Source organism: Rutilus rutilus (genome assembly GCF_951802725.1).
Source record: "Rutilus rutilus genome assembly, chromosome: 3".
NCBI classification, from domain to species: Eukaryota; Metazoa; Chordata; class Actinopteri; order Cypriniformes; family Leuciscidae; genus Rutilus; species Rutilus rutilus.
The window spans coordinates 14017116-14045037 of NC_140211.1; the positions used below are offsets into that span (position 1 = coordinate 14017116).

Below are 27922 nucleotides of genomic sequence, written 5' to 3' on the forward strand. Positions count from 1 at the left end.
GGGTGGGGGGAAAAACACATTGGCATAGATTTAGAGTTAACTAAATAATCAAGACAGATTTTAACTGAAAGGTTGAATCCAGGACAAGAGGCAGTTACATTTTAAATGTTATACATGTAAGTAATTACATACATATTTGCTGGACAAAACAATATTTTTTATGTTATCTTTTACATAAATTATTTTACACTTTTAATTTGGCTGATGGCAGGTTCTATTGTGACAACTTACGTGTCTAAATATGTGTTCAATTGATTGTTTAGATAGATAGATAGATAGATAGATAGATAGATAGATAGATAGATAGATAGATAGATAGATAGATAGATAGATAGATAGATAGATATCTTCACAGTAATGTTTTTTTCGTAATCAAGACTGTTTGGTTATAAGGTATGTGCCTCTGACAGAGCTGACTTTCAAACGAGTAGGCTAAACTGTGACAACTAGCCCCAGTATCCCCTATAAGCCTATACAGGCTGGTTACAAACAAAACCATCAATTTAATTTTTTTTTTTTATTATTATCACTATTACAAATGCAAACACAATGGTACTTTTCAATTGTTTGTGAAACACAAAGGTTTCGTTTTATAGGTTTCATGATAAAGATAATTTCTGTAGTTAGCGTTAGCCTATCAAAATATCACAACAAACAAAACTAAACAAAGAACCGCTGCAAGTCAGATTTTACTCAGGCATTTGGGGAGCCGACTGAATGACATCACTGCATCCACTGCGCTCGTCATGGGCTGGTCTGGATCCAGGGAATGGGCTCTGGGAATAGGAATGGGATGTGCCCTGAGGACTCAGATTGATGGACTCGGAAACAACAGTAAGTTTGAAAGTTATGAAAAACCACTAAAAACTTTACATAACATTAGCAGCTTGCGTGCGTGCACGCGCTATATGTGTTGCAGGCAAATCCACGCGTGCGTGTTTTGAGCTTTGTTTTCAGAGTGTGCTGTGTGTGTTAAAGAGATTTTAACTTTTAATACATTTGCTAGCGGCTAGGCTAATCTGACTTTAGGGAAAATGTTTAACACATTCCTCTGCATAGTTATGAACTCGCTGAGACTTTCCATATCTCGTCATTGTTGTCATTTGTTGTGTTGGGAATGTGTTAGGAAATACTTTTATTTGCTGTTGCATGTTTTTGTTTCGATCCAAATGAAACTTTTCTCAAAACTAGTTTTGGATACGACAATTGAAAGTTGTTGTTTATGGTCTATTGTTTCGTATGTAGATTGTGATTATTTCATGATTGTAGTTTTATTGTCTTTTAGTTGTTTTAATTTATTGTATAAGAGTTAGCCTAGTGATTGTTGTTCCATAGATTGTGTTTGTCTGCATAGTTGTTTTTCATAATTGGTTTATCAGTAGGCCTATGTGTTACTTCAATTACAAAAGATGCATTTAACAAAACCATATAAAAAACAAAAAACATACTAAATTATATGTAAGCAAATACCATTCCATCAGCTAAACCATGTCCTTTTAATGTTTGCTTGCATTAACTAAAAAATTCTAAAATGCTTTTTAAATATTGCTTGTTTGATATGCATCTTAAATAATAAAATCCCAGATATGTTAACATGTAACATATTTTGACATATCCCCCCCCAGAATGTGCTTACGAGTTCATAAAAAATACATATGTATATGTATGTATATTCAATTATCTGTTTATTTTCAATCAGCTTTCGTGTTGTGTAGAAGTTTAGAATTTGTAGTAGAATAAAAATGTTGCTTAATTTGTATTTAAAGTGACCTTGAACAATCTAAAAATAAAAATGATTATTGAGTCATTCCATGTCAAATCAACCACATTTTTTATTTTGATCATATTTTTTTTCTGAAGGCAACCATTAATATTGATGACATCCAAAATGTTAAATGTCACAGTATATTTACTGAGTAATCCACTATTTTGTATAGGGGGTCAAAATGACAGTGGGAGCCAAATTACAAGTGGGAGAAAATGACTTAAGACGTCGATTAGTAAATTCTGTGGGCTTCTTTAGCAATCCTTTCATTATATGCCAATGGAGACTCCCCCACCCTTAAAGTTTGCATGCCTGTAACTCAAGATGTATTCAATATATCTTAATATCCTTTTATAATTTCTTGACAAATCTTTCTGTTAGTATCTTAATTTTAAAGGGCACATGTTTCAATTCCAGAGATATTGGGATCGCGATGTGACTCCATGAGTAAATTGTTAAATTGAACTCATTTTCAGTGGTCAAAAAAACAAATGTGGTTCACTTTGCACACAGCTGATACTTTCTTTTGAAGAGGAATGTCTTAAATAATATTAATAAACTAGAAATGTATCTCGTTACTCTCGAAAACAGTTGCTTAGAACATGCCTGTCTGAGTACCAAAATATTATTTTTCCAAAGTTTGCTTGTCTATAACTCTAGAGGTGTTAAAGATATATCAATATCCTTTTAGATTCTGGTTCTCAACAAACTTTTCTTCTGGTATCTTCATTTTTAAGACCCTGTAGGGCAGGGATAGGCAACTCCGGTCCTGGAGGGCCACTGTCCTGCAGAGTTTAGCTTCAGCCCTGATAAAAACTCACCTGCCTGTATCTATCTAGTAATCCTGAAAACACTGATTGCCTTGTTCAGGTGTGTTTAATTAGGGTTGGAGCTAAACTCTGCAGGACAGTGGCCCTCCAGGACCGGAGTTGCCTATCCCTGCTGTAGGGTATAGGCTAGGGTCCATTGCCAGAGATTGCAGCTCCAAATTGTTGAACTTTAGCCATTTTAAATGGTCGAGAACCAAGTATGGGCAACTTTCAAACAGTTGATACTCATTGTATTGAAATAGGAATGTCTGATAAACAAATAATGTTAATAGTAATGTATCAAAACAACTGCATTGAACATACCAAAAATACTGAAATGGTCAAGTTGAGGCACATTAACTTGCTCTCAATAGTTTATTCATAGGATTATATATTTGAATAAGTTTCAGGGATTCAGTTTTTGTGCATTTCAACTGATTCTGGTGCTACCAAGAGTTATTAGACCTGGGGAGAGCAACAACAATGCCTTAAGAGGCATAAAACCTAGGTCTATAAACTTGTTATCTTTAATACTTCATAAGTTACAATTGGTTTTTGACCACTGAAAATGTGTACAATTGAACAGTTTACTCATGGAGCCACACTGAGCCACACTTAAAAAATGAAGATACCAAAAGAAAAGTTTGTTAAGAACCAGAATCTAAATCTTTATTACTTTTTAAATTACAGGCATGCCAACTTTGGTATTCTCAATTGGTATTTAATGCTACAAAGATTGCTAAAGACAAAATAATTTACTAATAGACTTTCTAGTCTAAAAAAATAGTGAATTACTCCAATTATTTATATATGGTATTTAATATTTTAAGTCTTTCTTCAGAACCTCAGGTTGGGTTGACATGGAATGACCCTATTATTATTGACCTAGAGGTTAGTTGAAAGGTCTTTGTCAAAGATGTTTTGCCCTTTACTCTGTTAATCCATATTTCTTATTTAATTCAGCGCCTAAAGGAAGCAGTATCACAGCACCACAGAAGTAATGAGGGTCTGCTAATCATCTCAGAAATGTCTCCCAAAGGAGTTGGCCAAAGTAAGGTAGAGGAAACCGCTGTACAGGTGGCCATCCGGGTGCGTCCCCTGCTTCCCAAAGAGATTTTGCACAACCATGAGAGTTGCATCACTTCAGATCCAGAGGAGAAGAGGGTCACCCTGGGCAATGGCCGCCACTTCCACTGTGACTTTGTGTTTGAGGAAAGCTCTACACAGGAGGATGTGTATACAGACTGTGTTCAACCTCTCATCGAGGCCTTCTTTAATGGTTTCAATGCCACGGTTTTTGCCTATGGGCAGACCGGCTCGGGCAAAACCTACACCATTGGAGAAGCCAACATTTGTAAGTCTTTTATATGGAAGTCAAGTCACATTTATTTACATAGTGCTTGTACAGATTGTTTCACATTAATAAACAGTAAAATAATAGTGTTAATGATGTAAAATTCATCAATATATAGAAGTGCAATGTTTTTATTTTATTGGAGGTATATTGAGTATTGTGGCAGCTAATGTGTTGAGTAAACAGATCAAAAGCATGCCTAAGTTTAATTCCTTACAGCATATTATTATAAATGTGCTTCATCTAGACCAGACATGATTCACATTAAGGCTAGGAAAGGCTTTGTCTGTCTTGTTAAAATGCTTCCACAAGTTTGCACGTTCGTTCTGCCAGCAACACCTCCCCCGGTTCAGTTGCCACCGCTCCACTCGCAATCTGAGATCTTGCGTTTTAGCATTCTGCCTCATAGAGTTATTCATTAACCTTCTGTTGGTTTTTTGGCCGCAGCTGCTTTTAGGGATGACGAGCAGGGCATCATTCCCAGAGCTGTGGCCGAGATCTTCAAACTGCTGGATGAGAATGACCTTGTTGACTTCTCTGTCCGAGTGTCGTACATGGAGGTTTACAAAGAGGTCTTCAGAGACCTTTTGGAAGTTGAGACGGCCAGTAAAGACATACATATTCGAGAGGATGAAAAGGGCAACATAGGTAAGTTTGTGAGGAAAACTGATGCAAGATGTAGAATAAGCAGGGATGTGCAAAACTATATTACCGTTCAAAAGTTTGAGTTTGGTTCAAAAAAAGTATTTTATGCTCACCAATGCTGCATTTATTTGACCAAAAATGCAGAAAAGAAAGTAATACTTTGATACAAGTCTGAATTTTCATCAGCCATTTCTCCAGTCTCCAGTGTTACATGATCCTTTACAAATATTCTGATTTGCTGCAGTGCTCAAAAAGCATTTCTTATTATTATCAGTGTAGAAAATTATTTTAATATTATGCTTGATATGTTTGTGGACACTGTAATACATTTTTTTCAAGATTCTTTGATAAATAGAAAGTTCAAAAGAACATTTGAAACAGAAAATGTTTGTACCATTAAAAATGTATTTACTGTCCTTTTTGATCGATTTAATGCATATATAAAAAGTCCTGAATAAAAGTGTTAATAATTTTTCGAATGCTAGTGTACATTTTCTCAAAATCAACTACTTTGTGGGTTTCCTGTAAAGCTAGTCGACTGACTAATTTTGTTCAATCATAAAAATAAATAATTAAATAATTATTATTGTTTAAAATTTATATTTATAAATAATGTTATTCTATATACATAATAATACATTTCTAATAATTATTGTTGACTTTTTTTTTTTTCTAATCTTTTTATTTATTTATTATTAATTATAGTATGTCACATTGCACATAAAACTTGAAATCATGTCAGCTGCCCATAAGTCGAAAAAGACCCCTCAAAATCCTGAGAGTATCTGTTATTATTTTTACTTTTGGTATTTTTACTTTTGGCTTCTCCTTTGTTAAAATGCTTAATTTTCTGTTTCTGTTTTTTATGTACTTAAAGGGACAGTTCACCCAAAAAATTAAAATGTTGTCATCATTTACTCAGCCTCATGTTGTTCCAAACCTGTATGAGTTTCTTTCTTCTGTTTAACACAAAAGAAGATATTTTGAAGAATGTTGGTAACCAGACAGTTGACGGTAGCCATTGACTTACATGTTTTTTTTTTTTTCCTTCTATGCAAGTCAACGGTCAACTGTTTGGTTACCGACATTCTTTAACATACAATGCATTCGACTGTCGCAGCTTTAATTACGTAGCGGAGGGGGAGGGGCTATGACAAAATAACCTTATAAAGTTCATACACTACACTGTTAATAGTGCATCATTTGGGACACAACTTTAGTGTTTTGTGTTGCGACTCTTCAAAACTGCCCATTTAGACTAGTCGACTAATCAGGAAATTTTAGATTGCTGAAGTGTTTTTCAGCAATACGTGACTGTTCAGAAAAAGAAAGACGTCTTTTGTGTATTCCCACAGTGCTTTGTGGTGTGAAGGAATGTGAAGTGGAGGGACTTGATGAGGTGCTGAGTCTCTTAGAGTCAGGAAAGACGGCCCGTCACACAGGGGCCACCCAGATGAACCCCCACTCCAGTCGCTCTCACACCATCTTCACGGTGCTCATGGAACAGAGGCGTGGAGGTTCTCGAGCAGCATCCGGGACTGTGCAGATCCTCTCTTCCAAATTCCATTTTGTGGACCTGGCTGGATCAGAGCGAATCCTCAAAACCGGCAACACCGGTGAACGGCTCAAGGAGAGCATTCAGATCAACAGTGGACTTCTCGCTCTCGGAAATGTCATTGGAGCGCTTGGGGACCCCAAAAGAAAAGGCACCCATATTCCATACAGGGATTCCAAAATCGCCAGGTACAAATCTTTTTGTGCTAATAGTAGTGTTTGCTAATGCAAGAATCACTATTACTATTGCTTACTCTTAAAGTTTGGGATAATGCAAAAAGGCTGTTTTTTAATGGAGCGTCAACAGGTAAAATCTTTCTGAATGTAAATTATTTATTGTCTTTTAAACAAGTGTATTTTTTTACTGTTTCTTAAAAGTAGACGTATGTCTCTAAAACTAAGCACCACTGACTTTTTTTTTGGTTTAGAAAATGTACAAATGTAGATTGTGACATACCACTGGTCAAAATTTCGTCAGTAAATTTTTAAATGTTTTTGAAAAAAAGTCACTTATGTTCACCAAGGCTGCATTTATAACTGTTTTCTTATTTAATATATTTTAAAATGTAATTTATTGTTTTAAAAAAAAAGAAGAAATTAATACTTTTATTCCACAAGGATGCATTAAACTGAGGAATAGTGAAAGTAAAGACATAATTAAAGAAAATATTTATATCTATTTCAAATAAATCCTGCACTTTTTAACCTTTTGTTCATCAAAGAAACCATGAAAATAAATCATCACGATTCCACAAAAATATTAAACGGCACAACTGTTTATAATAATAAGAAATGTTTCTTGACCAGCAAATCAGCATATTAGAATGATTTCTGATGGATCATGTGACACTGAAGACTGGAGTAATGATGCTGAAAATTCAGCTTTGCATCACAGGAATAAATTACATTGTAAAATATAAAATGTTATTAATAATTTTGATAGTGTTAATAAAACTAGTAAAAAAAAAACAGTAGTATTTTTACTGTATTGTATTTGATCAAATAAATTAAACGTGGTGAGCATAAGAGACTTCTTTTTCACACGTTGCTGCTCACCTTCCCTATCTCTGATTGAAATGCTCTCAGTGGTATTTTTAAAGGGAAGGGTTTTGTGTAACATCGCCTTTACATAGTTTAAAGGCTTTCGAGGTTGAAGATGTCAATCTGCGTTGCATCTTGTTGTCAGGATCTTAAAGGATTCTCTTGGAGGCAACGCCAAAACCCTCATGATTGCCTGCATAAGCCCTTCCTCCTCGGACTTTGATGAGAGCCTAAATACACTCAACTATGCCAAGCGGGCTCGTAACATCCAGAACCGGGCCACAGTCAACTGCCGGGGGGAACCTGACCGCGTCGAAGGCCTTGAACTCCAGATCAAAGCGTTAAGACGAGCTCTTGAAAACCGCCAGCGCTCTGAAACCCGTATCATCGCTCGCTCCGACCCCGAGAAGAGACTTCGGCCCTTTGAGCTTTTGGACGTGAGAAAGCTGCAAGCAGAGAGCGGCCACTACCGGACGTGCACAGACTCGGCCTACAGGCTTTTGACGGAGCTGCAGGGGGAAGGAACTCTGAACGCAGGTCAGCTCCTGCGGGTGAAAGAGTGGCTTTGTGCCGTTGAGGAGGAACGCAGCGGCCTGACCTCAGCGTCGGGGCTGGACAGTGGCATTGAGAGCAGCTCTACTGAGGACAGCACTGCGCTAAAAAGGGGGCGGGCAGCATTGAACAACCAGGTTGGCTGCAGGCACATCCATTTTCAAATATGAATATTTTATGTTTAACACTTCATCATAAAAAGGCAATTATGCATCTTGTCAGGTCATTAATTCTGAAGCATTAATTTCAAATATGCTCGCATGATGTAAACTATGTGATTATCTGCATAATTCTCACAGAAGTGGGATTTATTTATGCCAAAGGATCCTGACCATGTCAAAGAGGATTGGAACGGAGACCGCGAGGACTACATTTCCCATCTGCAAGCCCAGATACAGCAACTAGAACAAGAAAACACTGATTTTCTAGCTGCTCTGGAAGATGCCATGGAACAATACAAACAACAGGTGAGGGGATTGAAATTCTCTGCGCTTTTAGTTGTGTTTTTGAATGAAGGTTTAATTGTGCTATATGTTCCAGTTATATTCCCAGAGTTTTTACAAATCTCCTTTGCAAAAGCTTTACGAGGCATAAATAGCCCTCACTTTACATGAGCTCACAAAAATAGTTAACTGACAACTACTAAATGTTTTATAACTACCTGAATTAATCATGAATTACAGTAGGAATACGTGTTAATAAAGCATTTCTATGCTATTACTATGTCTAAATAATAAGATGTATATTTACTTACACTTTCTAAATGATCTTATGAACTACTGACGACTCCTAAATAACTGGTTTGTAAATAATGTAATACTTAAATGACGCATTGATAATTAATAAAGTATGAAAATACAATTATTAAACACATTATAGAAATGTTTATAAATCAAGAATAACTCATTTATAGCTGTATTTATAAACTGTTTATTAATATCTATTAATGCTTTATAAATGATGAATTAACTATTTACAAATGCTTAACTAATGATTCATTGCATGCAGTTATCATAAAGTGTTACTCACAAGGGTAATTTATCAGTGAACTATTCTGAATCAAAAATGATTTTTAAAAATCCTTATCCAGTGATTACAAACAAACTGGGAATGTCATAGGAAAATCATGAAAATGCATTGGTAAAACACTGTCTTCTGTCTGAACACACTTAATCCTTAAACCAGTACTGGGGACATCTTTGGTATTTTCACAAGGATTTAACTGCTTGTTGTTTTCTCTCGTTCCTAGAGCGATAAGCTACAAGAGCAGCAGGATCTAATAGCAGAGCTTCACAGTCTGTTAACCCAGCCTGGTGGAGTGGGACTGCTCCACCTGAAACAGAGACCGCACACTGCTCCTATCCACTCACTGCTGCAGACATCCGACAGCTCCGGCCGCCTCACTCCTCCCTGCGACAGTGATGTGGGCAGAAGCTTCGCCAGACAGGTAATTGATATGTTTTGATTTGTATCGCAGCATCCTCGGCCGCAAACACGCATCAATTTTAATTCAAGATACAATACACAGCTGCCGCCACCTGGGCTGAGCCGTTAGTAGTACACAAACATCTTCAAACAGTTGTCACACACGCTGTCTTGTTCTGTGTTTTTACTTCACCCACATATTCTCTGATCCAAACAAATTCTGCTAATTGCCAAGATAACACTGTGATTTCTTAACAGACAATTATACACCCTAAACCCACTTTTGATGCTTGTTTTTCAAGCCTGTTGTATGACAAGCTGGCATTTGATGTATTGTCTGGAGACAGGGTTATTTATTAAAGCAATAAGCCATGAGCGGCTGTGTGTTAAGCCTTGTTTGTGCTTTCGCTTGGCACCAGCCATTCTCCGAAACGACAGATGGCAGTGACGAGAATATATCGGCTGTAACAGCAGTGATGAAGTAACTTGCTGAATTTTACGCTTGCCTATATTGTTTGTTTACTATATAGTATTTGTTACTTGTATTATTTGTTTGTGTTTATTGAAAATTAGTCAATTGCAAAAGGAGGATAAAACAACAGAAACACGTTTAGAGTGACTTTGACTTTGTTTCACATTCTAGTGTTTATATTTTACAGGCCCAGTCAAGATTATTAATGTAATCTAAAGCTACTGTTCAAAAGTTTGATCAGTAAGTTTTTGTGAGGAAGAAATGAATACTTTTATTCAGCAAGGTCACATTAAATTCATTGTGTGACAGTAAACAGTTTTTCCATTGTTACAAAAAAATCTATTTCAAATAAATTCCTTTTTAAAATAAAAATATATATTTCCACAAAAATATTTAGCAGCACAACTTTGTTTTCAACATTGATAATAATAAGAAATCTTTCTTGAGCTGCAAATCAGCATATTAGAATGATTTCTAAAGGATCATGTGACTGAGTAATGATGCTGCAAATTTAGATTTGCATCACAAGAAACAATTTTAAAACAGTTATTTTAATTTGTAATAATATTTCACAATATTACTGGATTTTTTTTTATCAGATAAATGCATGGGGAGCAAATTTTGGCAGCATTAATATGAATTCAAATGATGTGCAGTCGTGTGTGTATATCAGCTATTTTACAGTATACCTGGTGCCCTAACAACCCCCAAATTATTATTTAAAAAATTATTATTGAAAATAGTTTTAGCTCATTAAATATACTAATAAAATAATTTCTTCTGCCAAATAATATAGTTCGTTAGCATTATTTTTGTTGAAATTGTAGATATAGATTTAGCGCATTAATATGAATTCAAATGATTTGCGGTTGACATTTTTTTAACTTCGTGTTTTTTAGGTTGAAATGGGTCCGTCAGTGGACAGCAGCTCATTTTCAGACCAGACCCAGTGGGACAGCGGACATGGAAACGCATACTATGAAACTTCTGGAAAAGGAGTGAACCGAGATGAAGATGGACATGTTCAAACCACCAGAGATAAACGCAAGTATGGAAGATGGTATTACTCATAATGCTGATGAGAAGGTTAAAGGGGCTATGTGTAAGAATTTCCATGTATTGATCGCTTTTTTTATTGGCAATGTATGATCCGCTTGTATCGAAACTTAAAAAACAAGATCACCTTCGACTTTCTAGGTTGTCTGTGAAAGCCTGCAGACTGAATTGTATGTGAAGGACGCAACATGATGCTGGTGAATTGCAGCCAGGTTGCTATGATCAGGTGCTTTCTTGACTGCTGTTTTCTCACCGCTGTCATTTGTTGTTGTGTGGTTATTTTGTTGCTTAGAGGAAAGCACACAGAACATATTTACATATTCAGCCAAACATCGTTCTCAGCAGCGTGGACGGCGTCAGGATGTTTGTTAACAGTATATCACTGTAAAGATATTTCCAACTTCTTTTTACTTTTAAGCAAAAAATGAAAAAGACCTTCGCCGTGAGTATATCTGGTCCTTGAATCACATTCAGTTTCTTTTACGTGTGTACAGGTGCGAGCACGAGGAATAAGTTGCTGGCTGCAGTTCACTTAACAGCCACCGGTGTCACTTATAACAAGGGTTTCTGAATTTTACATGTAGCCCCTTTAATTGAGAAGGAATGGCTATCTACTGTATTTAGAAATCTATTTAGCATTGCCATTTTTTTTTGTCAGATCTATCAATGTAACCTGGACGAAAAAAGAAGCTCCACTGCTCCAAGGATCTTCTGCCAGGGCTCCGCTGCCTCAGGCGCTTGGGCTCGGACATCCTCTGGGCATCCAATGCACAAGACGCACATGTGAGTTAAACATCCTGGAAAACATTTGACAAGCCTTGAGGGTCTCAGTGTTTCACGGAAGGACTCCGGTCCACAGTAGTTTCTTTCCAGCATTCAGTCAGTTCACTTTGATTTGTTTTGATTGATTCTCCAGCTAACAGCAGCATTGGCGAGAGCTCGGTGTGGGAGAGCGTGAGAGGTTTTGGAGGTGAGTTCTGCTCTGAGAGAGGGCTTCTCCAGGCACAGCAGAAGATCAGAGAGCTCTCCATCACCATCCGCATGAAGGAGGAACTCATTAAAGAGCTGGTCAAAACAGGTGAGGTCATTGGGAAAACCTATTGTACCAGTACTAAAATAAAAGTCAATATTAAAGGGACATTGTGTAGGATTTTCTCCCATCTAGCGGTGAAATTGTATTTTGCATTCAAACGAATAGTGCTCTCCAGCGCCTCGCTTTTTCAAATGCGTGTTGCATCTACGGAAGCCGTTGAGTACCAAAAAGCTATGACAGGATGTCTTATAATAGCACTTCATCGAGTTTTCATTCGGGTGAACTGGTTTGTTATTTCCAACAAACTGCAACTTGACACAACGAACAAACGAATGTTACAGTTTTGAACAAACAAAACTTACAACATTGTTTTTAGGGCCTTCTCTACTTTACTCAATAGCTGCTATTCATCAAAGAGCATGTTTAACTTTTAACTATAAATGTTCTACTGTCTATATAATAAAGTACACAACCAGCTTGTAATTAAGACCCTAACATTGACTTACCTGTCGAGAAGAAAGCAGGCAACTTCAGCGTCTCTTTTGAAAGCTTTCTCCTGCATTAGCTATCCCTGTAATCTCCGGTCACGTTTCCTTTTACGGTCTATTTTGGACTTTTTCGACGACAAGGACTCCTTATCCTGTGACTCAGCATTTGTATGGTCCTCCATTATAAATAACCGTGCAGTGCAGCCTTTTAAACTGGCCGGGGCAGTGACAAGCGCCTCTCACTGCTCTGCGCCTCCGTTTCTGCTGGTTTCAGTCACGTGACGCTGGCGTTGTGGAAACGCGTTGGCCTAGTACTTTTTGTCCCTCTCTGCTATTATAGTTTTTCAAGATGGCGGAACTACATGGAAGCCTCCGTGGACCTACCCGTCCCATGTATATAAAGATAATAAATTCTTCGTTTACGAGGATAAGTCAGATCATTGGCAGAGGTATTTGTACACCATTGAGGACATATTTATGAATAAAAATATTGATTTTAGATAATAAAATACCTAAAAAACTACACATTGTCCCTTTAAAATAACATAAAACATGTTTTCTACAGTATCCTGTAGTATATAGTACAGACTGAAATACCTGGAAATATTTGTATGCACTTACTATGATAATTGCATTAATCTCAACTGGAAAAGCAGTTTACATGATTTATATATATTTTTTCAATTGCTTTCAATTTGTTTCTTTAGTTTTCTATTTTACGACTGCCTGTGTTTACTTAAAGGGGACCGATTATGCCCCTTTTTACAAGATGTTATATAAGTTTTAGGTGTCCATAGAATGTGTCTGTAAAGTTTCAGCTCAAAATTCTCCACGGATCATTTATTGTACCATGTTGCAAATGCTCATTTTTGAGTGGAAGGGATGTTTTCGTGCATGTGTCTTTAAATGCAAATGAGCTGCTGCTCCCCAACCCGCTTTCCAGAAGTGGGCAGAGCCTTTACAGCTCATGCCTCGGATACTCAAACTAACAAAATATCTGTTTGGTTTTGATTATCATCTCACGTGGCATTGCAGTTCTTCGTCATCCTGAAAGTTTTTTATTTGAATGCATTTATTTGCATAAAGCCATATCAGTTTAAAGTTCTGATATATGGTTTTCTGAGCGCACACACAGAGAAAGCTGCCTGTCAGATGGCGCGGCGCGTCCCTTGAGTATTCAACTAATTTCTCTTTCACGTCTTATTGCGCTTAAACTGTCAAATACACTCAAGATTATGTCAAAAACACACCGTTCACAAACGCAGTCGGTTATGTCTGTGGGAAAAATCGCATGTATATTAGATCTGTGTATTAAAGTGATATACAGTACCCACTGCTGTATATGCTGTTAATATGGTACAAACAACTAAAGGAAAACAGAAAATCACTCACTGATCTTGATTGAAAAGCTTTGTGTCTTTAAAAAGAATACATTTCTTACTTTGAATGCTGCTGTTAAATGCTCTGGCGAGGTTCAGTTTCAGATTTATGGGGAAAATAACAAACGGGGTGGATGGATTTTTTCCACAATGTAAAATGTGGTTGTGCAGACACATAAATATATTCAAAAATAATATAAAAGTGAATTTTGCATAATATGTCACCTTTAATTGACGAATTACCAAGAAAAAACTGTTTATTTAGTTGAAGTAATGCAATTATACAGTCTTTTTTAATTGTATAACAAAATATAAAGCCTCACTTATACTTCATAAACTCACTTCAGTCCCAGAGTCCATCAGCTCTTCCAGGTTGGCCTACAAAAATAATGACCTATCCGTCGTGAAATACGTCATCCCTGCAGCGCTTTATGTGCCCAAACAATGTGTAAATACTAATGAATAAAATCATTAATAATGAATAATGAAAAAAAAGTATTAACAACCAATTCCACCATCTGTCTGTGCAATCAGGAACCTTCATCAGTTGTACCACTTTACAGCAGTGAAAAACACATTTCTATGAAACAAAATGGCAGAGGTCACAGAGCTTTGCTGCAGCGGAAGCATTCACGATACAAGTCCAAAGCGTGGGAGCATGTTATATTAAATGCTTTAAAAAAGCTCATTGAGTTTCATGTGCCCAGTGTTTTGTGACAGATGCTTGTGCTGTTTAATGTGCTCGAGAGCTGCTTAAAGGATATTTTATGGTTATAGCCTTATCTGTAAATGTTCACTTTTATTTTGCATGACGACACCCCCAACTCAATATATCCAAGCATGTATGCAAACTGCTAGGTCACGACTCCAACAGATGGCACATTTTAATGGGACTTAAGATTTGATTTAGATATCCAAAAAGAAACGTATTGGATTTTCTATAAAATTCATTGTTTGCATTAGAAAGTGACACAACAGTAGCAGCTCAATTCAAACATATACTACTTTTCAAAGGTCAGTGTTGGGTAAGATTTTTTTAAATGTTTTTGAAAGAAGTCTCTTATGTTCACCAAGGCTACATTTATTTATGGAAGCTTGTTTCCGGCACAAAATAAAACATTTTAAAAGATAATTGCGACTTTTTATCTCACAATTGCGAGTTTACATCTCGCAATTCTGACTTTATTTATCAGAATTGCGAGATATAAAGTCAGAATTGCGTGAAATAAAGTCGCAATTGCGTGTTATAAAGTCAGAATTGCGAGATATAAAGTCAGAATTGTGTGAAATAAAGTCAGAATTGCGTGTTATAAAGTCAGAATTGCGAGATATAAAGTCAGAATTGCGTGTTATAAAGTCAGAATTCTGACTTTTTCTCGCAAATGCGACTTTATATCACGCAAATCTGACTTTATAACACGCAATTGCGAGTTTATATCTCGCAATTCTGACATCTTTTCTCAGAATTGTGAGATATAAAGTCCAATTCTAAGGGAAAAAAAGACGGATTTTTTTTTTTACCTCAGAATAGTTTATATCTCACAATTCTGACTTTATAACACGCAATTGCGACTTTATATCGTGCAATTCTGACCTTATTTCTCAGAATTGCGACTTTATATCTCGCAATTGCGACTTTATTTCTCAGAATTGCGACTTTATATCTCGCAATTGCGACTTTATTTCTCAGAATTGCGACTTTATATCACGCAATTGCGACTTTATTTCTCAGAATTGCGACTTTATATCACGCAATTGCGACTTTATTTCTCAGAATTGCGACTTTATTTCTCAGAATTGCGACTTTATATCTCGCAATTGCGACTTTATTTCCCAGAATTGCGACTTTATAACACGCAATTCTGACTTTATATCTCGCAATTGCGACTTTATTTCTCAGAATTGCGACTTTATTTCTCACAATTCTGACTTGATATATCGCAATTGTGAGAAAAAAAGTCAGAATTGTGAGATAAAAAGTCGCAATTATTATTATTTATTTATTATTCATTGGTGGAAACAAGCTTCCATATTTATTTGATAAAAAAACTGAAGAAAAAAAACGGTCAGTGATATTGTGAAATATTACAATTTCTAATAACTTTTTTTGTTTTAAAATATTTACTATAAAATATTTATATTGAGTTTAAAATTGTAATTTATTCACTGTAAATCGAATTTTCAACATCATTTCTTCAGTGTCACATGATCCTTCAGAAATCATTCTAATATGCTGATTTGCTGCTCAAAAAACATTTATTATAATTATCAATGTTGAGAACAGTTTTGGTGCTTAAAATTTTTGTGGAAACTGTGATATCTATTTTTCAGGATTCTTTGATGAATAGAAATATCAAAAGAACAGCATTTATTTGAAATAGAAATATTTTGTAACATTATGGATGTCTTTACTGTCACACTTGTTCAATTTAATGCATTAAACATACAGACCCCAAACTTATCATTATCAGTGTTCTTTTATAATGATCATGTCCTGTCTTTCTCTTTAGGTAAGGATGCCCAGGCCATGAACAGACAGTACAGTTGTAAGATCTCTGAGCTAGAAGCCGAGGTGGAGCAGGCCCGTGCGGAGCTTACAGAGGCACAAAAGCAGCTGCAGGACCTGGAGGTTCAAGGTGGCCGTAATGCCGCTGACCGCTCTAAAGCTCAGGAGTGCAGGAGGAAAATCGCAGCTGCGCAGAGCAAAGTTCAGGTCTGTGTCTGCCAGCTTTGCCTTGCCGAAAGGCATCATTATGGAAATCTCTTTTGAGTGGCGTTTCTCTATAAAGGTTTTAGGGTTGTCATAATATCAAAATTGTAGTATTTCTACAGCATGAACTGAAACAATAATAAAAGGAGAAGCAAAGACACAAATTACAAAATATAGAAAAAAATATATAAATGTTTTTTTAGGTGTATAACAGCTTTAAAGTCACATTATGTTAGATTTTTGGATCAGAATATTCAAAAACCACTAGAACAGTGTTATATATTTTGTTGATTTGTGCACTTACGTTATCCCACATAGTCTAAGAATGTTTAAATCCAGATAAATAAGCAGTTTTAACCAGGACACGGACCGTGCGTTGCCTATCAATGACATCATACCCGCCTTACCCTCGATTTCCGGTTATATTTTGTAGAAAGCATGGAAACACCAAAGACGCTTTAATATATTATGTGATTTATTAGACAGGTGATCAACTGTTTGGATATATTCATCGACTGAAAACTAATCATTGTTATACAGCTCAACACAGTTAGTCTTGATTTACTGTGAGTACCATTTTTACCATGCCTAATATCGATCTAGCTCACTGCAGTGTGCAACAAGTGTATCATATAGTAGCTGCCGAGCGAATGCACAGAGTAGCTTTATAGCAACTTTCAACACACTCAAATGTATCTATGATAAAACAGCTCTGCGTTACCCGACATACGCATGACTGGAAGAAACCGAAGCGGCAGCTGCAGCATAATAAATGCTCCACTGCTCTCGAGCAGTGTGTCGCACTTGTCTCTCATTAGCAATCACTCCAAAGGTCTACGTAACATTAATAAATCTTTAATACATTACGGGTCATCCATGAATATGATTACTGCCCGAGTCCTGTCGTATTCTCCACCGGCTGTAGAGGTGAAGACAACAACTCCCATGATTCCGCGAAATCAAGGCGTCATCAAGCTACGCCATTGTTTTGAATAAACGACCTCTAGTGGCGAAAAATTACATAGTGTGCCTTTAAGTATTACGTTCAGAACATTCGGAAATTGAAACCAAATATAAAATAAAATGAGAAAAGGACTGTCATAGTATATATATACTGCAGATATTTATTGAAAGAGCAGCATTCAGGTTCAGTTATCATATTTGAAGAACCTTAACGGAAGCATTAAGAAATGTCCCTATATATGCTACAGCAATTCATCATTCTTATTCTGTTTATTCTGGCTTTCTGGCAATATAAATATAGCCCTGCACATGTGCTGTGCCTTCAGGTGTTGAAGCAGAAGCAGCGGGACACTGCGCAGCTGGCCTCCCTGTCTGCGCAGAGCGAGCGCCGTGTGCAGGAGCTGGAGAGGAACGTGCAGAACATGAAGCAGCAGCAGGACCTTCTGCAGCGCCGCCTGCGAGAGGAGAGCCAGCAGAAGAGACGGCTGGAGAGTGAGATGCAGAAAGGAAAGCACAGAGTCAAGGTGAGCCGACTCGCTGTGCGATTGACCTCAGTGTTGCGTTCGGTCTATTGTCGGCGCAGGTGGGGAACGGTGCCTGGGAGAGTACAGATGTAATTGAAAGTGAAGTGTGTAATTTATGCTGCACTAGCAGTGGAATTGCAGAAATAATTATTTCTAGACTGGTTTTTCTTCACAAAATAATAAAATGGACTACCGTTTCAAAGTTTGAGGTTCAGTAAGATATTTTCTTAAAGAGAGAGAAATGAAGTGACTGACTTTAGAAGTGGCCGTAAAAACCTTGATGTTACAAAGATTTTTTTAATAAATGCTGTTCTTTTAAACTATTCATCAAAGAATCTTGAAAAAATGAATTTCAGTTTCCACAAAAAAATATGGATTCATCATTGGTATATATAATATATATCATTGGTATATATATATATATATATATATATATATATATATCATTTTTTTTATATATATATAATATAAACATAATAAATGTTTCTTGAGCAGCAAATCAGCATATTAGAATGATTTCTTAGGGATCATGTTACACTGAAGACTGGAGTAATGATGCTGAAAATTCAGCTTTGCCATCACAGGAGTAAATTACACTTTAAAACAGATTAAAATTGTAATGATATTCCACAATATTACTGTTTTTATAGTATTTTTTTATCAAATGGATGCAGCCTTGGTGAGACTTCTTTGGAGACATGAACAAAAACCCAAACTTTCAAGTAGTAGTGTATAAAATAAAAACATAAAATTTCTTCATAAAATATACAATTTATGCAATTTTTCTGTCTTGTTCACTTCAGATCAGGCCTTTCTTTGTGTGGTGCCGCTGGTGTTGCAGAAATTACACATTTAATGGTCTTTTTTGGAGTGTTCATCACAGGGTTTTTTTCCTCAGTTCTGTTCTGTAAGGGCCAGCATTAGTCATTTTTGTTTCTGTATTCTGTACAATACAAATCTACAGAGAAACCTCAGCCTCCCAGTTATTCTTGTTTCTTCAATAGTGAATGATTTACCAAACAGCGTCTTTCTCTTCCTCAAAGGAGCTGGAGATAAAGAACGAACAGCAGCAGAAAATTCTGAGGATTAAGACGGAGGAAATCGCTGCCTTCCAGCGACAGAGGAGAAGTGGAAGTAACGGCTCGGTCGTATCACTAGAGGAACAGCAGGTGGGTTCAGACAGAAAAACAAAATCGTGGTCTTTTCATCAAACCCTTCCCACAGCTATTACCTCGCAATAAAATATTATTTTTAGATCTGTTTACTCAGACATGGTGTTTAATAGTTTGACTGACGTTCGAAAGACTTTTATTATTGTTTCCTTGTGGCTGAGGGTATATTTCAGTAGCTTGTTTCAACAGTTCATTTTGTTGCCCAAATCCCTCTCAGCGTGATATTGATACAGGTTTTTATATGTTATTTACCTTGAAGCAATGCATTTGCTATTTCTAAAGTCATGGTTGTGGGTTTGATTTCTAGGGAAACATATAGTTCAGATGTATACCTTGAATGCAGTTCCACTTTGAATAACAGCATCTGATGAGTAAACCCTTATGAAAAGAAAATATATTTCCCTATATATATGAATGATCAATATCTTTAATGGTTTAACAGTATATTGAAAATATACAGAATAATATATTGAATAATATATCATAATGTATGATAATTTTATATTCAGTAATACACTTCATAATATATAGATGTATATATGATCAGATATGGTACTGCATGTGTAATAGATCACAGATATATTTGCCCATGCAGCATAATCACACATATATAGAGAAATATATAATGATATGAAGTGTTCAGATGCAAAAGCTTCTAAGTGCCATCTGAAATTTTCTTCTAGAATGATCATTTTTATCAAGCTCGTATATTTAAATTCAATAATTTCACTTAAATGGCAATAAAGATTACCTATTAATTGTCATTTAAGTGAAATTACTGAACTTAAATATACGAGCTTGATAAAAATGATCAATCTATAAGAAAATTTCAGATGGCACTTTGAGGCTTTTGCATCTGAACTCTTCATATATATATTTTTTAAATCATTTACATTCTAAATATTTCATAATTTTAAGCAAGTTAACAAAAGCACAAGCAAACCTGCATGTACTAAAGTATTTAGCCAAGAGACTATCACAATGCTGAGGAATGCCCAGCCATTACTTTTAAAATATAGTAATTACAGTCTTGATGGTGTTTGGCCAATCGTCAACCTAACAACGGGCTCTCCTCTTCAGCACAATGGTAACCCCAAAATCTCAGATATACCAGATATATCAGATATAACCTTTTAAATTCCAAAATAATAGAACATTAAAAACTAACAGATCTCCCCCTAAAATCATTTTGAGCAAAACACATTAAATAAAACATTTGCTCTCCTTTAACAGTCAAAAGCAAAGCATGCGGGGAACTAGAAATCTGATGTAACTCATTCCGTACATGTGTGTATATATACACATACATTCACATTTATATGGGAACATGTATGTGCAAAATACATATGTACACAATAAAGGGAATTATTTTTTTTTTGAATATTACATGTAATGCTATTTTTGACTTCATTTATAAACATTTTATATGTATTAATATATAGCCATACATGGTCAATGCATATTTTGCAGTATATTGAAAAATATAAGCACTAGTTTTCCATATATGGAAATGTATTATGTAATATATTGCATTATATTTCGCAGTATATTCCCATATATTTTTGCAAAACGTATTTTATCATTTGACGTTTCAGAAGCAGATCCATGTATTTAATATATAAATAATTGCATTCAAAATATCTGTGGTTGAGCAGAAGATAGAGGAGCAGAAACGCTGGCTTGATGAGGAAATGGAGAAGGTTCTGGGTCAACGGCGTGGACTTGATGACCTGGAAGGAGAGCTGAACAAGAGAGAGGAGATCTTAGCCAAAAAAGAGGCCTTGCTCTTGGAACGCAGTGGCTTGGAATCCAAAAAGCTTCGCTCTAGTCAGGTCTGTGTAAACTTTGTGGCTTTGCTTCGTCCCATCATACACCCCTTTATGAGTCTTTGAAAGTTGGTATGGTCTATTTTCTCTGCAGGCTCTCAGTAAAGACCTGTTGACCTTGTCGAGCCGAATCGAGTCTCTGGAACGGGAGCTCACTGAGAGGAACGGTCTTCTGCGTAGCGGCAGCGCTCAGGACTCTCAGCAGATCAGACAGGAGATCTCCAACCTCCGGCAGGAGAAGGACCAGCTCTTCAAACAGAGGGTGGAGCTGGATGACAAACTGAGACAGGGCAACCTGCTCTCTCCTGAGGTGAAATCACTTTGATTTTCAGAATTTTAGAAGTACTTACCAATAAACATTGTTTGAATGTGTTAGATCTAGTTCCCATCCAGATTTGTTTGCATCATTTTATAATTTACAACAACATAATTCTGAGGGCAGCTCACACAGAACATGTTTCTGCATCTCGTCTGCATGCTTCAGAATTTTAGAATTATTGAAGTTGTAGAGTTAGGATGTCCTAGCTACTGTAACTTAAGGCTGAATGGAATACACTACACTTTACTTTTAATATACACTTTTTCCCAGATGTTTGCCCCAATTTGCTGTCTGGAAGAGTCAACACTAGCCAGTCTGCAGAATTTCGGTAGTCGAAATTGACATTTCATTTAAAATCATGTAGTGTGTGCGCACACTTTTTTTAGCTTAACACTATGATTGCATCCAATCAAAGGATATGAAACATATTTGATATTTTACACAGATCTTAGAATGCACATGCGTCTCCTAGCAGCAAGGTGCATGTTTCTGTGTGAGTTTGTTGTGTTTGGAACGACTTGAAAATCTAGTAGTGTGTGATCCTCAGTCGTTTAGTTTATGATGTTTTTCTCTGTAAACATATTTACAGTCAGCAAGAGTATGATGCCTCAGATTTTAAAAGTTTTGTAGTGTATTCCAACCTTAAATGCTGTAAACATTTAAGAATTCTAAAATTGTAACTTCTGGAATTAGGATATCTATCCAATTTTATGCTTTCAATTTTTTTAAATCAAACTTAGAATTCTTGAAAGTTTTAAGAATTCTAAAATTTCAACTTCTGAAATAGAATTTTAGAATTCTTAAACTTTAGAGTTCTTAAACTTTTAAGAATACTAAAAAAAATTTACTTCTGGAATTAGAATATCCTAGCCACATTTATGCTTTAAGGCCCGTTCACACCAAGCACGATAACTATAAAGATAACGATAAAGATAACTATATATGCGTCCACACCAACGAACAATAACGGTCTTTTTATTCTAAGCACGCGCGCGCCCGCCCCATTTTAAATGCGCGAGACCTTTAAATTAGAATGGATTCTGATTGCCTGTCAGTGTTTTATCGTTTGACAGCTGGAAAAAAATCGTTCTGAAAGTGATCCCAACGATATCGTTCCTCATCTTTATCGTTATAGTTGTGGTGTGAACTCTGTTATTCTTTAATATGGAGAACGATTTTTAGAATTATATCTTTATCGTTATCTTTATAGTTATCGTGCTTGGTGTGAACGGGCCTTTAGAGTTTTAGAATTCTTAAACTCTTTAAAAGTTTTACAATTTTAACTTCTGGAATTAAAATATCCGTCCTAATTTATGCTTTAGAATTTTGAAGTCAAACTTAGAATTCTTAAAAGTTTTAAGAATTCTAAAATTTCAACTTCTGAAATGAGAAAGTCCTAGCCAAGTTTATGCTTTAGAATTTTAGAATTCTGCAACTTTTGGCTTGAAAACTTCCAAACCAACCTTGTTTGCATGATGTGCAAATTCCATTTATTAAAGCTGCCCTGTCCTCTGTTAAACATCAGGAAGAGCGAACACTGTTCCAGTTGGACGAGGCCATTGAAGCTCTGGATGCTGCTATCGAGTACAAAAACGAGGCGATCACCCAGAGGCAGAGGCAGTTGCGGGCATCAGGGAGCATGCTAACCCAGTGGGAAATGAACCTGATGGCCAAACTCTCCAACCTGTCCGGCTCGGAAACTAGAGCTCTGCTTTGTAAATACTTCGATAAGGTCAGACGGCATCCGAGTTTCCTCAGATTCTTCTCATTAACCTTCTTCGTGAAGTTATTGGCTGACATTTAAGTGTACTTGTTTGTGGTGGTGAGTTATATTCGAAGAGGTGCGATCTATTATCGTTTCAGTTGGCAGACCAGCACCAGTTCTTTGTCAAACAATAACAAAATTTGATCAGTGTTTATCACAGCCACACATTAGCTTCTAGCCTGAGTGGTCACATTTACCCAGTTTTGGCAAATGTAGACACGTTTTCTCACATTATTTTTATATTCATGCTTCCTTTTAATACAGCTTATTAGTTTAGCTGTTTAACACATCAGGGAAAGGTGAAGACTTGTGTTATTGTGTGATTTTGGAACAGCATGCATTGTGAAAGTGCTGTGCAAGTAAATTGAAATGTTTGTTTATTTGCTTGACCTGCCACTCTTTAGCTAAGCATATGATTGATATAATGCTTGGTGTGTGTTGAAAAGGTTGTGTGTCTTCGAGAGGAAGAACGGAGGCTGCAGCTGGCTCTAGCTGAGCTGGAGCTGAGAGTCGAGGAGCAGCAGAATATGGTTGTGTGGTTGGAAGCAGCTCTGGAAAGACAGCAGCTCGAGGCGGATCGCAGACTCACCCAGCAGCAGAAAGAACTCGAGAGAAACATCCAGCTTCTGCTGCAGCAGTGCCGAGGTTTGAGTCCTGACTCCTGCAGTCTTCATCCACACAAGCACAGACTCAAGAACATTCACTAGATTTATCCTTGTTTTATGCTCTATTAACCATGGTTACAGAACATAGCCAGTGCTAATGTGTTATTAACTCTAAAACAACACTGGACAATGTATCTCTGGTTTGTTCATAGCAGCTATAGATATATTTCTGAACTGGCAATACTATCCACGGATTTGCATTATGAGCAAATAAAGTGAAAGTATTGTCGATTTATTGTGTTTCCAGAGCAAATGGACGAGGGTCTGGCTGGTAGACAGCGGCAGTATGAGTGCTTGATCCACAACCTCAGCAAAGAGCTGAACTTTTGCAAAATAGCAAATCAGGAGCTGAACATCAAACTGAGGGAAATGTGTGGCCCTGTAAATCATGCTGGGGAACAAAGCAAAGGTGAGAACGGCTCGGTAACAATGTTCATTTTCAATGTTTTTTTTAAATGCTCAGTATTTTAGTCAACATTTTATTTTTCATGTTTTTATTGAGTCATGTTTTTTGTTTTTACAATCTCCTCCCCCCACCTTCATAAAATTAGTTGTTTTTTCACTAAGTAGTGCTGTAAAATCAATTAATCTCAATTAATCGCATCCAACATAAAAGCCTGTGTTTACATGTGTGTGTATATATATTATTTTAAATATAAATATATAAATAAATATATAAATAAATAAATAAACACACACACAGACGTGTATATATTATATATAAATATAATAATAATAATATATATATACACACACACACAGTATATTATGTAAACAAAGACTTTGTTAGATGCGATTAATAGATTTGACGGCACTACTAAGATGTAAAGTAAATATTAGGTCTTAAAGGAAACATTAATCTAAAAACATATTTCTAAAAACTTGTTCTTTTTTAAAGTGCCCCTATTATGCTCTTTTAAAGTCTCCTAACAGGTTTACATGCATCAAAGGTCGAAACACTTGTTTCATTTTCTCATAATATACATTGCACATCGCCACATTTTTCAATGATTCTCAAACGATTCGATGGATGAATCAATCTCTCTAAATCCCTCCTTTCCGTGAGCTAATCTGCTCTGATTGGTCAGACAGCTCAGTCTGTTTTGATTGGTCTACTGCGTGTCTGAAGAAAAACGCCAGCAAGCAAGTGTTTTGCGAATCCCACGTTGAACTCTGAGATTTGAGAAGCAGTAGTCAGTAAAATGAAGGGATTATACTGCTGTGGTACCGTAGTAAAGATGAATTTGAACCACTGATTCTTCACAGCTTCATCCTTTGGAAGTGAAAATAAACCGAATTTACTCTCACAGCGGAGAGCACAGTGTCTTGACGACATGATATCCACACGAACAAGCTACAGCAAGATGTCCTATCCACGCAGAATGTAGGTGGGCATTATGCAAATGTAGTAAGTTGAGACGTGTGAACTTCACGAAAATAGATTTGAAGTCCAAACGAGCGGGTTAGAGTCAACTCTCTTTTGAGATAAAATAACTTTATTTATGATGCACTTTCAGCTTTACAACTTTGTAGACATTCACATACAGCTACATTACACACTCTCGTATACCTTTTATACCCTTATACCTTTTATATACCTTTTTATACCTTTTATACCTTTTCACTGCATGAAATGAATTGTGCAAAAATCCATAATAGGGGCACTTAAAATCTTGTTGTTCTGGCCTGTTTTCTTTTTTCAATAAAACCCTTTTTTTTTTGTGTGTGCAATTTATACTATTAAAGCTCAAAATATCATAATTAGGAGTTATCCATATGATTTGTATGATTATATTCAAGTCCAATGAAGTTGGTGTGCAAGGAATAGATTTAAATTTTAAGACGATATCCACTGCCAGAGTTCAGAGATCTCATTGGTGCCTTAGACAAAAAACATGCCAGGTTTCTGACACTCCTTGGTCATGTTGTGATGCATTGCAATGCAGACTGCAAATCTTTGTTTCATGGAATCAAGAAAGTAATATGGGGCTGGAACCACATTTGTAATTTTTTTACTTTTTTACCATCTTTTTTTTTTTTTTTTTTTACTACACCTTTCCTCAGGTGCAAATTGTGACAGTCGGCTTTCATGTGGGATCCAAGGCAGAGTTACTGAAGATGGAAGTCTGAAGTCTGAGTCGGAAAGAGTTCAGAAGTCAAGAGAAGAGATGCGGGAGCTGGTTCATGCCCCTCTTCCTCCGACATGGAGGCGCTCTTCTCTCCCCACAGAGGACCAGTACAGCATGGAGGAGCTCAGGCAGAGAGCGGCTTGTGAACTGCCAAATAACAGAATAATGCAGCCTGTTATGAATTCCACACAGTGGAGTGGGACGGCCTCCCTGCCCCTCACAAGACCACGGAGAGAATCAAGGAGATCGAGCCTTAACACGGGACCACTTAATTCCAATTCAACAATAATTGATGTTCGGAAAAATCCAATGTAGTAAAGAACTTTGTACAGTTAATATCTTCAGTATCGTTCCATTTGTTTTTAGAATACTGAATCTCTTTTTCATTGCAAAAAAATTCTGATATTATTTACTTGTACTTTGTCGGTCATCAGTTATCTTTGAAATGTACTGTAGATGCATTTGGTCACATTTCAAGCACTTTTTAGGGAACTGTTGCAGGTTTCTGACACTCCTGGACAAAATTTTTTGATTAATAGTGAAATAAAAACTGTTGCATTGACACAACAAAAAATCTTCAATCAGACCACATTTCATTTGAAATGAAAAACAAATAAAGGATAATAACGAAGAAGCAAGACTAAACACATCGCGCTTGTAAGTGAATTTGGAAAAGATGAACGAGCCAGCCAGGAGTCGAACCTAGAATCTTCTGATCTGTAGTCAGACGCGTTATCCATTGAGGAAATGGGCCATTGTGTTTGAAAGGGCGCCACTGGCCCATTTGATTTTGTCGAATTGATAGAGCCTATACATCTGTACTGCTATATACTGTAGGTTTATGTAATTAAATATTTCAGAAGTGTTAAATAAATCAGTTAGAGCGGCGTAAAACGTAACGCCGTAAGCAGGGATGTGTAAATCGCTCAATACCTATCATATGTATCCTTTGTACGCAGCGACTATGCGCGATAGCTAAAAGGGTATTTGCTCATTTTTACTGTCTGGTTTTAACCATTAATAGCCAAGTTGGTTTGTAGTAACATAAACCTGAATTTGAGTCAAAAGACTCATTTGACGACTCAAACGTCTTGTTTTGAAAGCAAGTGATCTTTTGTCTGCGTGCGCCCTCCTCTGGTCCATCGGTGGAAGTGATGCTTGATGCTAAAAAATAAACGTACAACTAATAATTAAATAAACACATTTTTCAACACGGAAGTATGGCAATATTATGTTCGAGACTTTAGATTTATTAGTCGCTATAGGGAAATGACGAGACGAATATATCAAAGTTCAGTGAACTGTAAAAGTGTTTACGCTACAAAAACGTACGTACGCTACAAAAACGCTACAAAGACTGTGTTTACAATTAAGACACTACATTAAAATAATATGGTAAGAAATATCAGTTTGCAATATCAAGCAGCATAACGAGCTGTTTTGTACAGCTAAAAATAACTGGAAGCAAATGACACTGGAAGCCGCTCTTACCTGAAAAATAAGGTGGCTATAATGTTCTATCGTTTGGAGTGTGACACGTGACCAGCAATGTTTTTTCATCGGCCTCGTGGCCTAATGGATAAGGCGTCTGACTTCGAATCAGAAGATTGCAGGTTCGAGTCCTGCCGGGGTCGAAATTTTAAAATATTTGTACAGTTCACTGTTCTGCTTCGCTACTTATCTTGCTCAGTTAGAGCACTTAATTAGGCCTATTAACAAGTTAAGTTTTAAAGAAAGTTTTGCTTTAGATTTATTATAAGGTGAGTAACAAGATGATAGTGCGTAAATAACCACCAGGTGGCGGTATAAGCCCACACTTCAAGATTTTCTGATTTAGACCGCTGTATGTGTTATGTCTCAATTTACTTTTCTATTCCCGTTTTTTCTATGGGAAAGTTGATCTTAAAATAGAGTTCGAATTATTTCGATTTGAAAGTCTGCGTATAATATGTTTAGTGCTTTTATAGGCTTATATTCTATTCCGTGATATTTTGGGGAATCAAATCAGTTTTATCAAAAGAACAACACGACAAGTCATTACGGACAAAAAGCCTATTTGATCAATTGAAAAATACATTACCTGTGAATGAGGCTAAGGGGCCCTGTGTATTTTTTATGATTGTTGATAACTATATCCAGGTAGCCAAAGATTATTTTACATGCTTTGGTTTTTGAATGGTCAACGATCATCTTGGTTGGTCGATGATTTTGTTATAAATGTGCACATGTAAATCTGTAACCACATACAGTATGGAATATACCACGCACGAGCAAAT

At 36.4% G+C, this 27922-nt stretch overlaps 1 protein-coding gene across 2 annotated transcripts; it reads left to right on the forward strand.

Moving 5' to 3' along the window:
- The first annotated feature begins 708 nt into the window (after nucleotides 1-708).
- Nucleotides 709-26226, forward strand: kif7 (kinesin family member 7). Of its 2 annotated transcripts, none has more exons than XM_084404506.1 (19): nucleotides 709-834; nucleotides 3538-3928; nucleotides 4376-4576; nucleotides 5929-6316; nucleotides 7314-7857; nucleotides 8020-8187; nucleotides 8970-9167; nucleotides 10517-10665; nucleotides 11332-11456; nucleotides 11590-11751; nucleotides 16084-16286; nucleotides 17573-17770; nucleotides 18814-18939; nucleotides 20598-20774; nucleotides 20863-21078; nucleotides 22613-22819; nucleotides 23299-23497; nucleotides 23765-23926; nucleotides 25582-26226. In XM_084404506.1, exons 1-19 carry the CDS (start codon nucleotides 817-819, stop codon nucleotides 25959-25961), a joined length of 4212 nt encoding a protein of 1403 aa, XP_084260632.1. In that variant the 5' UTR covers nucleotides 709-816; the 3' UTR covers nucleotides 25962-26226. The 2 variants fall into 2 exon arrangements, with proteins under 2 accessions (XP_084260632.1, XP_084260633.1); XM_084404507.1 differs by having other exon boundaries at nucleotides 8044-8187; nucleotides 25582-26225.
- Nucleotides 26227-27922: the final 1696 nt, after the last annotated feature.